General features: G+C 40.2%; 1 protein-coding gene across 12 annotated transcripts in view; it reads left to right on the forward strand.

Moving 5' to 3' along the window:
• Positions 1-16,409, forward strand: part of HYDIN (HYDIN axonemal central pair apparatus protein) — a 439,740-nt gene that overhangs the window by 80,127 nt on the left and 343,204 nt on the right. For 10 of the 12 annotated variants that reach the window (XR_009256078.1, XR_009256079.1, XR_009256080.1 and 7 more), the window contains one exon: positions 15,590-15,747. The exons of 1 other annotated variant lie outside the window; for it this stretch is intronic. Coding sequence is in view for 7 of the 11 variants with exons in the window: in XM_058708213.1 (XP_058564196.1) it covers positions 15,613-15,747 (135 nt within the window). In the remaining 4 variants the exon portion in view is untranslated. Of the gene's footprint in view, positions 1-15,589; positions 15,748-16,409 lie in introns of those variants that run through there. One more of the 12 variants, XM_058708217.1, reaches the window with a different exon arrangement.

Consider the following 16,409-nt stretch of genomic DNA (forward strand, 5'->3'; position numbering starts at 1 on the left):
TGACACCTGAATTTTTGATGTGGGCAAATGTGTGAATGAATAGTGGTTCCATTCACAGAGGAATGCAGGAGAGAGCAGGTCTCAGGAGCATGTTGGGCTTGAGGTGGCTGAGGACACCCAGGTAGAGACCCTGTGTGCAGTGGGATCAGTGGAGTGGAGCTCAGAGGGATCTGGGTAGCGTGAATCCTCTAGAACTGCAGGAGGGCACGACATAGAGGGACACTTGGAATGGTTGCTGGGAAGACATCTGACAAGGGCAACAGGACGGCAGGTGTACGGGGGGCCCAGTGGAAGCTGGAGACTGAACGTGCAGTGACGTGCAGGCAGAGAAAGATAGATACCATATGTTTTCACTCATATGTGGGTCCTGAGAAACTCAACAGAACCAGGGGGGGAGGGGGAGGGGGAAAAAAGTTACAGAGAGGGAAGGAGGCAAACCATTAAGAGACTCTTAAATACTGAGAACAAACTGATGGTTGATGGGGGGTGGGGGAGAGGGGAAAGTGGGCGTTGGGCATTGAGGAGGGCACCTGTTGGGATGAGCACTGGGTGTTGTATGGAAACCAATTTGACAATAAATTATATTTAATAAAACCATATGCAGACCATGGATGCTGAAAACTGGACAATGCTGGTACATGGATCAAAGTAGATCTAAAACAATGGAAAAAAATATGTGCTGTTCATGAATTAAGAGACTCCATATAATAAACATGTCAGTTCTCCCTAACAAAAATGTGCAGTGACATGATCTGCGCTCCTGTACAGTTTTCTCCAACAGTCCTCCCAGCCTGGGGTAGGAGGGAAGAGCAGCTGAACTGACCCAGGGTTGGGGTTTTACTGGCTGAGACAGCAAGACCTGCAGTCAAGATGTTGACAGTACTGCTCAGAGATTGGGCCGGGGTCCGCTGTGAGATGTGGGCTGCAGAGGCAAGAGTGAAGACATGAGAAGGGTCGAGGAGGCAGGAGTTGAGGGGGACTCTCAGACTATTGGCTTGAGGAACAGATGGTGAAAACCAAGATGATGAGAAATAGAGGAAGAGAAAGAACAAGGAGTGTGCATGTGAGTGTACATGTTCACACGTGCATGTGCATGCTGGCTATACAGGGGAATGGAGGGTGGAAAAAGATATATTGGGTATTTAATTAAAATAGAATTCCAGGAGTTTGTGTTCATTTATTTTTTATTTTTATTTGTATTTTTTTAATATATGAAATTTATTGTCAAATTGGTTTCCATACAACACCCAGTGCCCATCCCAAAAGGTGCCCTCTTCAATGCCCATCACCTACCCTCCCCTCCCTCCCACCCCCCCATCAACCCTCAGTTTGTTCTCAGTTTTTAAGACTCTCTTATGCTTTGTCTCCCTCCCACTCTAACCTCCTTTTTTTTTTTTCCTTCCCCTCCCCCATGGTCTTCTGTTAAGTTTCTCAGGATCCACATAAGAGTGAAACCATATGGTACCTGTCTTTCTCTGTATGGCTTATTTCACTTAGCATCACACTCTCCAGTTCCATCCACGTTGCTACGAAAGGCCATATTTCATTCTTTCTCATTGCCACGTAGTACTCCATTGTGTATATAAACCACAATTTCTTTATCCATTCATCAGTTGATGGACATTTAGGCTCTTTCCATAATTTGGCTATTGTTGAGAGTGCTGCTATAAACATTGGGGTACAAGTGCCCCTATCCATCAGTACTCCTGTATCCCTTGGGTAAATTCCTAGCAGTGCTACTGCTGGGTCATAGGGCACATCTATTTTTAATTTTTTAAGGAATCTCCACACTGTTTTCCAGAGCGGCTGCACCAGTTTACATTCCCAACAAAAGTGCAAGAGGGTTCTCATTTCTCCACATCCTCACCAGCATCTATAGTCTCCTGATTTGTTCATTTAGGCCAGTCTGACTGGCGTGAGGTGATATCTGAGTGTGGTTTTGATTTGTATTTCCCTGATGAGGAGTGACGTTGAACATCTTTTCATGTGCCTGTTGGCCATCTGGATGTCTTCTTTAGAGAAGTGTCTATTCATGTTTTCTGCCCATTTCTTCACTGGATTATTTGTTTTTCGGGTGTGGAGTTTGGTGAGCTCTTTATAGATTTTGAATACTAGCCCTTTGTCTGCTATGTCATTTGCAAATATCTTTTCCCATTCCGTGGGTTGCCTTTTAGTTTTGTTGATTGTTTCCTTTGCTGTGCAGAGGCTTTTTATCTTCATGAGGTCCCAAGAGTTCATTTTTGCTTTTATTTATTTTTTTTTTTTAAATTTTTTTTTTCAACGTTTTTTATTTAGTTTTTGGGACAGAGAGAGACAGAGCATGAACGGGGGAGGGGCAGAGAGAGAGGGAGACACAGAATCGGAAACAGGCTCCAGGCTCCGAGCCATCAGCCCAGAGCCCGACGCGGGGCTCGAACTCACGGACCGTGAGATTGTGACCTGGCTGAAGTCGGACGCTTAACCGACTGCGCCACCCAGGCGCCCCCATTTTTGCTTTTAATTCCCTTGTCTTTGGGGATGTGTCGAGTAAGAGATTGCTACGGCTGAGGTCAGAGAGGTCTTTTCCTGCTTTCTCCTCTAGGGTTTTGATGGTTTCCTGTCTCACATTCAGGTCCTTTATCCATTTTGAGTTTGTTTTTGTGAATGGTGTAAGAAAGGGGTCTAGTTTCATTCTTCTGCATTTTGCTGTCCAGTTCTCCCAGCACCATTTGTTAAAGAGACTGTCTTTTTTCCATTGGATATTCTTTCCTAGTTTGTCAAAGATGAGTTGGCCATACTTTTGTGGGTCTAGTTCTGGGGTTTCTATTCTATTCCATTGGTGTATGTGTCTGTTTTTGTGCCAATACCATGCTGTCTTGATGATGACAGCTTTGTAGTAGAGGCTAAAGTCTGGGATTGTGATGCCTCCCACTTTGGTCTTCTTCAAAATTACTTTGGCTATTCGGGGCCTTTTGTGGTTCCATATGAATTTTAGGATTGCTTGTTCTAGCTTCGAGAAGAATGCTGGTGCAATTTTGATTGGGATTGCATTGAATGTGTAGATAGCTTTGGGTAGTATTGACATTTTAACAATATTTATTCTTCCAACCCACAAGCACGGAATGTTTTTCCATTTCTTTATATCTTCTTCAATTTCCTTCCTAAGCTTTCTATAGTTTTCAGCATACAGATCTTTTACATCTTTGGTTAGATTTATTCCTAGGTGTTTTATGCTTCTTGGTGCAATTGTGAATGGGATCAGTTATGTCATCTGCAAAAAGGGAAAGCTTGACTTCATCTTTGCCAATTTTGATGCCTTTGATTTCCTTTTGTTGTCTGATTGCTGATGCTAGAACTTCCAGCACTATGTTAAACAACAGCGGTGAGAGTGGGCATCCCTGTTGTGTTCCTGATCTCAGGGAAAAAGCTCTCAGTTTTTCCCCATTGAGGATGATGTTAGCTGTGGGCTTTTCATAAATGGCTTTTATGATCTTTAAGTATGTTCCTTCTATCCCGACTTTCTCAGGGGTTTTTATTAAGAAAGGGTGCTGGATTTTGTCAAAGGCCTTTTCTGCATCGATTGACAGGATCATATGGTTCTTATCTTTTTTTTGTTAATGTGATGTATCACGTTGATTTATTTGCGAATGTTGAACCAGCCCTGCATCCCAGGAATGAATCCCACTTGATCATGGTGAATAATTCTTTTTATATGCTGTTGAATTCGATTTGCTAGTATCTTATTGAGAATTTTTGCATCCATATTCATCAGGGATATTGGCCTGTAGTTCTCTTTTTTTACTGGGTCTCTGTCTGGTTTAGGAATCAAAGTCATACTGGCTTCATAGAATGAGTCTGGAAGTTTTCCTTCCCTTTCTATTTTCTGGAATAGCTTGAGAAGGGTAGGTATTATCTCTGCTTTAAATGTGTGGTAGAATTCCCCTGGGAAGCCATCTGGTCCTGGACTCTTATTTGTTGGGAGATTTTTGATAACCGATTCAATTTCTTCGCTGGTTATGGGTCTGTTCAAGGTTTCTATTTCCTTCTGTTTGAGTTTTGGAAGTGTGTGGGTGTTTAGGAATTTGTCCATTTCTTCCAGGTTGTCCAGTTTGTTGGCATATAATTTTTCATAGTATTCTCTGATAACTGCTTGTATTTCTGAGGGATTGGTTGTAATCATTCCATTTTCATTCATGATTTTATCTATTTAGGTCATCTCCCTTTTCTTTTTGAGAAGCCTGGCTAGAGGTTTATCAATTTTGTATATTTTTTCAAAAAACCAACTCTTGGTTTCTTTGATCTGCTCTACAGTTTTTTAGATTCTATATTGTTTATTTCTGCTCTTATCTTTATTATTTCTCTTCTTCTGCTGGGTTTGGGGTGTCTTTGCTGTTCTGCTTCTATTTCCTTTAGGTGTGGTGTTAGAATTTGTGTTTGGGATTTTTCTTGTTTCTTGAGATAGGCCTGGATTGCGATGTATTTTCCTCTCAGGACTGCCTTCGCTGCATCCCAAAGCGTTTGGATTGTTGTATTTTCATTTTCGTTTGTTTCCATATATTTTTTTAATTTCTTCTCTAATTGCCTAGTTGACCCATTCATTCTTTAGTAGGGTGTTCTTTAACCTCCATGCTTTTGGAGGTTTTCCAGACTTTTTCCTGTGGTTGATTTCAAGCTTCATAGCATTGTGGTCCAAAAAGTATGCATGGTATGATCTCAATTCTTGTATACTTATGAAGGGCTGTTTTGTGACCCAGTATGTGATCTGTCTTGGAGAATGTTCCATGTGCACTGAAGAAGAAAGTATATTCTGTTGCTTTGGGATGCAGAGTTCTAAATATATCTGTCAAGTCCATCTGATCCAATGTATCATTCAGGGCCCTTGTTTCTTAATTGACCATGTGTCTAGATCATCTATCCATTGTTGTGAGTGGGGTATTAAAGTCCCCTGCAATGACCACATTCTTATCAATAAGGTTGCTTATGTTTGTGATTAATTGTTTTATATATTTGGGGGCTCCCATATTCGGCGCATAGACATTTATAATTGTTAGTTCTTCTTGATGAATAGATCCTGTAATTATTATAATGCCCTTCTTTATCTCTTGTTACAGCCGTTAAAGTCTAGTTTGTCTGATATAAGTATGGTTACTCCAGCTTTCTTCTGACTTCCAGTAGCATGATAAATAGTTCTCCATCCCCTTACTTTCAATCTGAAAGTGTCCTCAGGTCTAAAGTGGTCTCTTGTAGACAGAAAATAGATCTGTCTTGTTTTTTTATCCATTCTGATACCCTGTGTCTTTTGGTTGGCGCATTTAGTCCATTTACATTCAGTGTTATTATGGAAAGATATGGGTTTAGAGTCATTGTGATGTCTGTAGGTTTCATGCTTATAGTGATATCTGGTACTTTGTCTCACAGGATTCCCCTTAGGATCTCTTGTAGGGCTGGTTTAGTGGTGGCGAATTCCTTCAGTCTTTGTTTGTTTGGGAAGACCTTTATCTTTCCTTGTGTTTAAATGATAGATTTGCTGGATAGAGGATTCTCAGCTGCATATTTTTTCTGTTCATCATATTGAAGATTTCCTGCCTTTCCTTTCTGGCCTGCCAGGTTTCAGTAGAGAGGTCTGTTCACTAGTCTTATCGGTTTCCCTTTATATGTTAGAGCACATTTATCCCTAGCCGCTTTTAGAATTTTCTCTTTATCCTTGTATTTTGCCAGTTTCACCATGATGTGTCGTGCCAAAGATCGATTCAAGGTACGTCTGAAGGGAGTTCTCTATGCCTCTTGGATTTCAGTGCCTTTTGCCTTCCCTAGATCAGGGAAATTCTCAGCTATTATTTCTTCAAGTACACCTTTAGCACCTTTCCCTCTCTTCCTCCTCTGGAATACCAATTATGCGTTGATTATTTCTCTTCAGTGCATCATTTAGTTCTCTAATTTTCCCCTCGTACTCCTGGATTTTTTTATCTCTCTTTTTCTCAGCTTCTTCTTTTTCCATAATTTTATCTTCTAATTCACCTATTCTCTCCTCTACCTCTTCAATCTGAGCTGTGGTCGTCTCCATTTTATTTTGCAGCTCATTAATAGCACTTTTTAGCTCCCCCTGGCTATTCCTTAGTCCCTTGATCTCTGTAGCAAGAGATTCTCTGCTGTCCTTTATACTGTTTTCAAGCCCAGCGATTAATTTTATGACTATTTTTCTAAATTCACTTTCTGTTATATTGTTTAAATCTTTTTTGATCAGTTCATTAGCTGTCGTTATTTCCTGGAGATTCTTTTGAGGGGAATTCTTCTGTTTCGTCATTTTGGATAGTTCTGGAGTGGTGCAGAACTGCAGGGCACCTCCCCTGTGCTGTCTTGAATAACTTGCGTTTGTGGGTGGGGCCACAATCAGACCTGATGTCTGCCCCCAGTCCACCGCTGGGGCCACAGTCAGACTGGTGTGTGCCTTCTCTTCCCCTCTCCTAGGGGCGGGATTCACTGTGGGGTGGCGTGACCCATCTGGGCTACTTGCACACTGCCAGGCTTGTGGTGCTGGGGATCTGGCGTATTAGCTGGGGTCGATCGGCAAGGTGAACAGGGGTGGGAGGAGCAGGCTCAGTTCACTTTTCCTTGGGAGATCCGCTTCGGGAGGGGCCCTGCGGCACCGGGAGGGAGTCAGACCCACCGGACGGATGGATCCACAGAAGCACAGCGTTGGGTGTTTGCACGGTCCAAGCAAGTTCCCTGACAGGAACTGTTTCCCTTTGTGGTTTTGGCTGGGGGATGGGTGAGGGAGATGGCACTGGTGAGCACCTTTGTTTCCTGCCAAGCTGTGCTGTCATCCAGGGCTCAACAACTCTCCCTCCCGTTGTCCTCCAGCCCTCCCGCTCTCCGAGCAGATCTGTTAACTTACAACGTTCCAGATATTAAGTCCTGCTTGCTGTCCGAACACACTCCCTCCAGCCCCTCCGCTTTTGCAACCCCGACTCAGGGGCTCTGCTTGGCTGGCGGGCTGCCCCTCCCCCCTGGCTCCCTCCCGCCAGTCTGTGTAGTGTGCACTGCCTCTCCACCCTTCCTACCCTCTTCCGTGGGCTTCTCGTCTACGCTTGTCTCCGGAGAATCCGTTCTGGTAGTCTTCTGGTGATTTTCTGGGCATTTAGGCAGGTGTGGGTGGAATCTAAGTGATCCACAGGATGCGGTGAGCCCAGCATCCTCCTATGCTGCCATCTTCCCCAAAGTTCATTTAAAAAAATAAAAATTTATTATTGGTGCAAACTGAAGATTTGGTGTATATGCCTAGTTGGTGCAGTAAATGCCCTAATAAAAGTGTTATCCAGACCTCCTTAGTTAAAAAGTTCTTTGGTTCATGGCCCCTTTTACCATATTTTTGATAAGCAGATGGTCTTTTAAAGCAGGGTGTTGGGGCATCTGGGTGGCTCAGTCAGGTAAGCATCTGACTCTTGATTTCTGCTCAGGTCATGATCTCAGAGTTGTGAGATCGAGCCCCACATTAGGTTCTGTTCTGACCGTGGAATCTGCTCAAGATTCTCTCGCTCTCCGTCTCTGTCCCTTTCATGCACTCTCTCTCTCTCTAAATAAATAAATAAACTTAAAAACATTAAAAAGCAGGGCATTAAGGTGACTGATGGATTACATGAGTCAAGGCATTCCAGGGACAGGAATGCATTTGGCCTATTTGTATGGATTCAGTTTTGTGTTAGATATTGGAGCAGCAGGTTAGCTGATTGTCATTTTTAATAACACCCCTGAATATCGACTCTGTCTAATTTACTGGTCAGTGGTTCATTAGAAATTCATAGGCATGCATTAAATACAAGGCAGTATGCATTACAGTCTCTACCTCAAGGAGTCTATGGTCTATTAAGATCAGAATAAGCACACACATAACTATAAAGTAGAAAGTTTTAGGTGTCATAAAAGAGAGAAAAAGTAAGATACTGGAAGGTCAGAGATGTTGAACAGTCACTTCAAGCTGGTAAGATCAGAAACAAATTGCTTTGATAAGGAAATGACATTTGAATCAGGAAGGGATCTGTGCAGAGGTAAAGAAAGGATGTTGCAGACAGAAGGAGCAGTGTGAGCAGATTTTTAGGGAAAAATATCTTAACCCTTGTTGTTAAGGAACTGCAGCAGCATGATCCAAATACTGCAGGCCTGAATTGTAATCATGGTATTAGTGGCCAAAACAGGAAGAAAATAAAAGAAGAAAATGGCCAAGATATTTAAAGCACTTAAGAAATCAGTTATAGAAAGAAATTAGTTTTAATAAAAAAATACCCGAGTCATCAGATTTTAACAAGGTAACTGCTTTGTGTTTTGGTTTGATAGAAATCATTGTATTTCCGTTCTGTTGAAATAGAATGGTCAATTCAAGTTACAGCATAGCTTATGAATACATCTTTCCATATCTGGGGTAAATCCTCCAGCAGAACATATTTATGCATCAAAGAATAGGCACAATTTTTAAAGGTTGCCAAAATGAAGTTAGCTGTAGGGTACAAATGCCCACCTTTATAACATCTTCATCAACAATGAGTTTTGCCTGTCTCTCTTTTTCTTAAAAAACTTTTAAAACAAATTTTATTTTGAAATAACTATAGATTCACAGGAAGTTGCAAAGGAAGCATGGAGAGGTCTCATATATCCTTGACCTCCTATTTCCCTCATGGTAACATCTTATATAACTAGAGCATAATATCACAATCAAAAATTTATCCTTGGTACAATGTGTGTGTATAGTTCCATGTCAATATATTGCATGTGTAAATATATATAACTTCCACCACAATCAAGTTACAGAAATCCCTTTATTAGGTTCAGTAATAGCACTAGAAATTGAATGCATAACTTGTAAGAAGTAAAAAACTTCCTATTAGCAAATTTTCTTATTCACTCCAACTCTATAAGCCTTAAGATTTTTGCCTATCATCTAATTTCTTCCCTGTGTCTATTTTATCACCACAGACATCCCCCCGCCACCACCATCTGTAACCTGTGGCAGCCACTAATTTGTCCTTCGTCTCTGTAATTGTGTCATTTGAGAATATCATATAAATGGAATCACACAGTATGCAACCTGTTGGGATTATCGTCTTTTTCCATTTTCTTTTTGTCCCTGAGATCCATCCAGGTTGTTATCAATCATTTGTTCTTTTTTATTGCTGCACCAAGTACCACTCTTTGTTTCATCATGCCCTGCTGAGGGACATTTAGGTGTGAAAGCTCTTATGAATAATCATGCACAGGATTTTGTACGTATTAATATTTTAATTATGAAAATTTAAAAATGTACACAAAAGTGGAGAGAATGCTATAATCTTCTATGTTTGTCAGTATTCTCCCATTCTTATTTCTTCTGTCCTTCTCCCTCACATACCCACGCACCCATACCTGCATTCCTACCCCCACACACATTTTTTCCTGGAGTATTTAAAAAATATTTTTTAATGTTTATTTATTTTTGAGAGAGAGAGAGAGAAACAGAACACAAGTGGGGAGGGACAGAGAGAGAGGGAGACACGGAATCTGAAGCGGTCTCCAGGCTCTGAGCGGACAGCACAGAGCCCGATTTGGGGCTCAAAGACACAAACTGTGAGATCATGACCTGAGCCAAAGTCACTCGCTTAACCAACTGAGCCACCCAGGCACCCCTCTTGGAGTATTTTAAAGTAAATTTCAGACATAATTCCTCTTTACCCATAAATGATACATATCTCTAACAGATAAGAATATTCTTTTAAAAAAAATCACATCCACGGTACCATTATCCTACAAAAAACCCAGTAATTATTTTATATCATCTTTTATTCACGTATTTGAATCATCATCCAAACGAGATGTACCTTTGCATTTGGTTGGTTTAAGGTTCTTCTAATTTATAACTGCCCCCCACCCACAACTCTCTGATTTTCTCTCATTTTCCTATAATATTTCCCACATTCTGCACTTAGCTTAATTGTATTCCTCCAGAATATACTTGTTCCTCCATTCCCCGTGTCTCCTACAACCTGCCTGGTAGGTCTAGAGGTGTAGATTTTTGTTAACAGTTCTGCATAGCTGGTGCTGTGTGGTACATCATGTCAGGAGGCACATAATATGTCTGGTTTTCACTCATTTGGTGTTGAGATTGATTCAGAGGGCTCAGGTGTTGTTAGCCTGATTGAGCCATTATAGAGTTCTTCAGCAACATCTTTCCTAATGGTTTTAGCATTGATGATCTTTCGTTTCATTAGGGACTGCATAATGGTCATTTTTTTTTTTCTGTTACTTCTGAGTTTATTAGCTGGAATTGTTCTATGAAGAATCATTTTCCTTCCTCAATCATTTGGTTACCTTGCAGTGCAATTTGAACAAAAAAAGTGCACAACAAATGATTGATTCTTTCCTTTTATTATTTCCAAAATGGTTTTGTGCCTTAGCAACTTCCAAAGGTGACCAATGAGTTTTTTTTTTTTTTTTTAGTATCATTTGAACTTAGATTTTTAGAGACTTATCCATTGAAGACTTTTAAAAAAAAACATATTCAAATTGTCTTATCTTTGGTGAATGGGAACTCCTTCAAATTACTCTGGGTCCTTCAGACACAACCCCAGTTGCCTTTTTTTTTTTTTTTTAATTTTTTTTTTAACGTTTTATTTATTTTTGAGACAGGGAGAGACAGAGCATGAACAGGGGAGGGTCAGAGAGAGGGAGACACAGAATCCGAAACAGGCTCCAGGCTCTGGGCTGTCAGCACAGAGCCCGACGCGGGGCTCGAACTCACGGACCGTGAGATCATGACCTGAGCCGAAGTCGGCCGCTTAACCGACTGAGCCACCCAGGCGCCCCCCCAGTTGCCTTTGATAATGTCCTTGTTCTATGGTAAAATAGAATGTTCCAAGTTCATCGTAAACATTTTATGCCTCAGACCTCAAATTACCCATGTCTCCAAGGAGCAGTGGTTCCTTTTAGTGGGGTATTTAGAGACCACAGTATGTCCTTGGACTATTATTGCTTACCGGGCCTTCATTGTTTCTGAGCTCTTTCATTATGCATGTTATTTAATTTTTTTTAAGTTTATTCATTTATTTTGAGAGAGAGAGCGAGAGAGAGAAACAGAGAGAGAGAGAAATAGAGAGAGAGAGAGAGAGAGAGAGAGAGAGAGAGAGAGAGAGAGAGAATAAAGAGAGAATCCCAAGCAGGCTCCATGCTATCAGCATTTAGCCTGATATGGGGCTTGATCCCACAAACCATGAGACCATGACCTAAGCCGAGATCAGGAGTGGGACAATTAACCAACTGAGTCATCCAGGCATCCCAGTAGTCAGGCTATTTAAAAGGAGAAAATAATCACGAACTTACAATTATTTTCAATTTAAATGTAAGATTATAGGATTTCTTAATATAAGAACTTTGGTTTTATTTTTTATGAAGCTGAAATGCTTTTGTTCTTAACAAAATTGATTTAATTACATGTTTTAAAAATATTATTACTGGGGTGCCTGGCTGGCTCAGTCAGTAGAGCATGCAACTCTTGATCTTGGGGTTGTTAGTTCAAGCCTCATTTTGGGGCTAGAGCCAAAGAAAAATATTATTACTAATATTATGACTAACACTAAGACTACAATGAAGATAGTCTAGTCAAAACACTGTATTTTAAGGTCAGTTGGAATAATTGTTTTCTCTTTGTGGTTATGACACCAACTTGATGTACAGCAAGGTTCATTCCTTTTGCTGGTTTTCAGTTTTTAAGAATTGATTTTTAAAATGTTTTTAAATGTATTTTTAACAACTTTATTGAGATTAAACTCACATACCATACAGTTTACCCTTAAGGCATATATAGAACTCAGTAGTTTTTAGTATATTCACAAATATGTGCAATCATCACCACAGTCAATTTTAGAACATTTTCATCATCTCAATAAGATATCCCATCCCTTTTAGGTATCACCCTGCCATTCCTTCATTTCTTGTAGCCCTAGGCAACTGCTAATTTACTCTTTCTCTCTAGAGATTTCCCTGTTTGGGACACTTCATGTGCATAGACTCATACAATATGTGGTCTTTTATAAACTGGCTTATTTTACTGAACATAAAGTTTCTGAGGTTCTCCCATGTCTCTCTGATCCAAGGGGGCACTTCAGCCTCACCTCTGGGCTCTGGGATTTTCACAAAGGTATCTTGAGTATGGATAGTTTCTAGTTGGTTTTTTTTATGAAGTTGGCGCCTATTGCACCATGTTGGTGACATCACTTCCAATATTACTTTGTGTTGTAATAATTATGTGCATTACAGTTAATTTTTTGTGTTTGTCTTTCTGTGTTTAGTATGTCTTCTTTGCTTTTTCTAAAATTTCTTTTGGTATTTAGGAAGGTTTACTTTTAGGTTTAGTTTTTTTGGTGTGTATAAAACCCATATAATGCCTACATTAGTAATTTATTGCTATGTAACAAATTACCCCCAACCAAAGCCATGAATATTAGTTTTCTCACAGTTTCTATGGGTCAGGAATCTAGCTGTGGCTTATTAGCTGGTGCTTCCTCCTCAGTGTCTGTCTTGCATCTCAAATCAAGCTGTTGGCTGGGCCTGTAGTCATTCCAACACAAAAATGGAGATGGCAAATCCACCTTCAAGCTCATTCACATGGTTGTTGGCAGGACTTGGAAGATCCCCTTCCAAGTTCACTCATGTCATTGCTGGCAGGCTTGGTCCCTCACCGCAAGGGCTTTTCTATAGGCTTTCTGAGTGTTCTTACAATGTGGCAGCTGATGATCTTACAGGGAGCCAGATAGTACCCAAGATGGAACCAAGTCTCTTTATGACTAATCTCAGAAAGTGACACACATTGCTTGTGCCACATTATATTTGTTAGAATACCAAAGGATAGTCTGCACTCAGGGACAGGGCATTACACAAACACATGAGTGCTTGGAAACAGGTATCATTGACTGCCATCGTACAGGCTTTCAACCATAATTCCTTAAGCTCCTTTATTTTTTAAACTTTTTTAACCTTTATTTTTTGAGAGACAGAGACAGAGTATGAGCGGGGGAGGGGCAGAGAAGGAGGGAGTCACAATTCCAAAACAGGCTCCAGGCTCTGAACTGTCAGCACAGGTCCCGATGTGAGGCTCCACCTCACAAACCACGAGATCATGACTTGAACCGAAGTGGGTCGCTCAACCCACTGAGTCACCCAGTCGCCCCCCCTAAGCTCCTTTATTCTATCTGGTTAAACAGTTTGACTCCTACCTATTACTTACACAATTGTTAATGATCTTAGTCAACTTTTGATTTTATTTCTATTTTTTACTTTTAAAATTGTATTTCTACTTTGTCAGAAAATATGTTTGAATTCTATTTTCTCCTTGTGTCTCCAACTTCATCATTAAAATTAGCTCTACAGTTAAATACATGAAATGTTCATTGTCAGTTCTTTTGCTGAGGTTCCTGGTCACTTTTTGGTTGGCTGAAGCCCATCCTCTGGTAGATTCCTAAGGAAGGGAACTTGTTTACAATTTTCCCTGAAATTTTGCATGTTCAAAACTCCTTTCCTGTAGCTTTGATAACTGAAGGAGAGCTTGGATGTATATAAACTCCTTGGCTCATACTTTTTAAAGTTTTTGGAAAATGTTGCTCCTCTCTTTTCTCATTTCATAGGTTGCAAAAGCATAGTTGAAAAATCAAGGTCCAATGACATCTAATTCTCTTGCCCTTGTAAGTTACTTTATCTTTTTGTCTGGAGGATATGAGGCCTTTTAAAAATTCTGTAAAGTCTAATAGTTCTGTTATGGTGTGAATCAGAGTTGGACCACCTGGGTGGCTCAGTCTACTGAGCGCCTGACTCTTGATTTTGGCTCAGGTCATGATCTCACTGTTTTGTGAGTTCTGTACCTGCGTGGGCTCTGTGCTGACAGCGTGGAGCCTGCTTGGGGTTCTCTGTCTTTCTCTGCCCCTCTCCCGCTCCAACTCTGTTTGTCTCTCTCAAAATAAATAAATAAGCTTAAAAAAACCCGAACAGATATGGCTCAGAGTTGACCATTCTGGGTCTGTCTTCCTGAGTAACTACCAGTCCCTTTTCATTATGTTTTATTTCTGGAAAGTTTTCTTGGATGATAGTTTTTTTTAAATTTTTTTTTTAAACGTTTATTTATTTTTGAGACAGAGAGACAGAGCATGAACAGGGGAGGGGCAGAGAGAGAGGGAGACACAGAATCTGAAACAGGCTCCAGGCTCTGAGCTGTCAGCACAGAGCCCGATGCGAGGCTTGAACTCACGGACCGTGAGATCATGACCTGAGCCGAAGTCGGACGCTTAACCGACCGAGCCACTCAGGCGCCCCTGGATGATAGTTTTAAATATTAGTTCCACTTCAGTAATTTTTCTTCTTCATGGGCACCAGTTATAGTGTGTTGGATCTTCTTTTTTTTTTTTTAATTTTTAAAAAATGTTTTATTCAATTTTGAGAGACAGAGAGATACAGAGCGCTAACAGGGGAGGGGCAGAGACAGAGGGAGACACGGAATCTGAAGCAGGCTCCAGGGTCTGAGCCATCAGCATAGAGCCCGATGCACGGCTCGAACCCACTAACTGTGAGATCATGACCTGAGCCAAAAAAGTTGGACACTTAATGGACTGAGCCATCCAGGTGCCTCAGATCTACTTTTGGACTGTCTACTATTTCAACCATTTATTCTCTGATTTTTTTTTTTCCTTTTCTAAAATTTCATGTTCATTTCCTTGGATGTTTTGCTGCTTTAGTTTAGTGTACCTTATTAAAATTTTCACTCAGATTTATTTTTCTTTATGTACCTCTTTCTTCACTTGTTTTTTCCTGGTAATGACTTCTTGTCTTGTGAGGTTTGTAATGATTTTTATGGTTTTTTATTTGACATGGTATCAAGCATTGTTAGGTGTTTTATTTATTTATTTATTCCCTTTGGCACAGGGTTGGATAAACTAGTGTGCTATATTACTGAAAGCAGAAATCCCCATGTAGTTATAAATAGGCCCCCACAGTTGCAAGTATCCTCCTACAAGGCATAAGGAAGAATTTGTGGAGGGCAGATGTCTTAGCTCTTTGATTTGGGATGTGGGGGGTGGCTGTTTAATAACTTATTTATGACTAAAAACTTCAAAAATTCTCCAGAAACTTCCTCATCCTTATCTCATCTCCTACTGGGTTTTTAGTCTCTGCCCAGCTGTGAAGGCCTGAAGCCTTATGTTTTTTTTCTGTTTGGAGGGTGTCATGAGAGAGAATTGTCAAATAAGCCTATAAAGTAGCAAGCTATGAAGTGTATTTATTGAGCAGTGTTTACTTTTTTTGTCTTGGAGGATAAAAGTACCAAAATGTAGGAACTGCTTATATTTCCACATCTTGCCTGAGCTCACTCCAGAATCACTTGGTTTGTCTAAAAGGAACCCTAGATTTTGGAACGAGGCCAACTCTGGACTAAGTACATGGAATAGATTCCTTTAGTTAAGGCATTTGTTACAAGAATTCAATGTGTTTTTGAAGATTGGTCTTTTCTAAAACTTTTGCATTTAAAAAAGCTTTAAATAAATTGTGACCCGTATTCGGGAATTAGCTGTTATTTTCTCTAAAACTTTTTTATTTTCACTCCTAGGTGAATGAAAGAAAGAACTAAAGATGGCGGGTAGAAGACTCGAGGAGTCCATGGGGGCTGTTCAGATGGGGTTAGTCAGAATGCTGAAAGGGTTCCAAAGCAAGGTTTTGCCACCCTTAAATCCAAAGTTGGTTACAAAAGAAGAAGTAAATCGAATGGTAATGTATCTGAGACTTTCTGTGTAACATACCTAATGCAGCCTCCTCAGGAGGACGACAGCTGCTACTTGGCAGTCTCAGAGATCACATGGAGAAGTGCGGACTGATGAGATCCATTTAGATAACATGGTAGCTTGGGGCAGAGCACAGGCACCACTCAGAGCCGGGAGAGTTTTTGAAACCACGTACCTCAAAGTAGAGGCTTGAATTGCTTCAGTTAATCAGTTGAAGTAAGACTATGCAATCAAATTATTATGGTTTTCCAAATGTTGGGTTGAACCCTGTGATACTGTGTAGTTCAAACCAATCAGATATCAGAATTTCATAGGGTTTAACTTAAATAATTTATTATGTGTTGATTGGCAAGAGTTGTTTCTGTTTGCATGTTTGTAGAACATAGAGTATCAAAGTAAAGACTATATGATATAAAAGAAAAATACATTTTCCCTGTCCTTTAAAATAAAAAATATTTCTGTTTTTAATGAGTTATAATAATTTGATGAGAACTGAATTATAAACTCATGCTATAGAGAATATCAACAATAATGTGTAGGGTTCGAGATGGTATTCACCATATTTAAAAAACTAGTCTCAAGTTATGTTCTGATTGAAAAAATAAAATCTATCATCAATCACTTTTGTGGTGGTTATAGTTTTGTATT

Source organism: Neofelis nebulosa, chromosome 17 (assembly GCF_028018385.1).
Source record: "Neofelis nebulosa isolate mNeoNeb1 chromosome 17, mNeoNeb1.pri, whole genome shotgun sequence".
Lineage (NCBI taxonomy): Eukaryota > Metazoa > Chordata > Mammalia > Carnivora > Felidae > Neofelis > Neofelis nebulosa.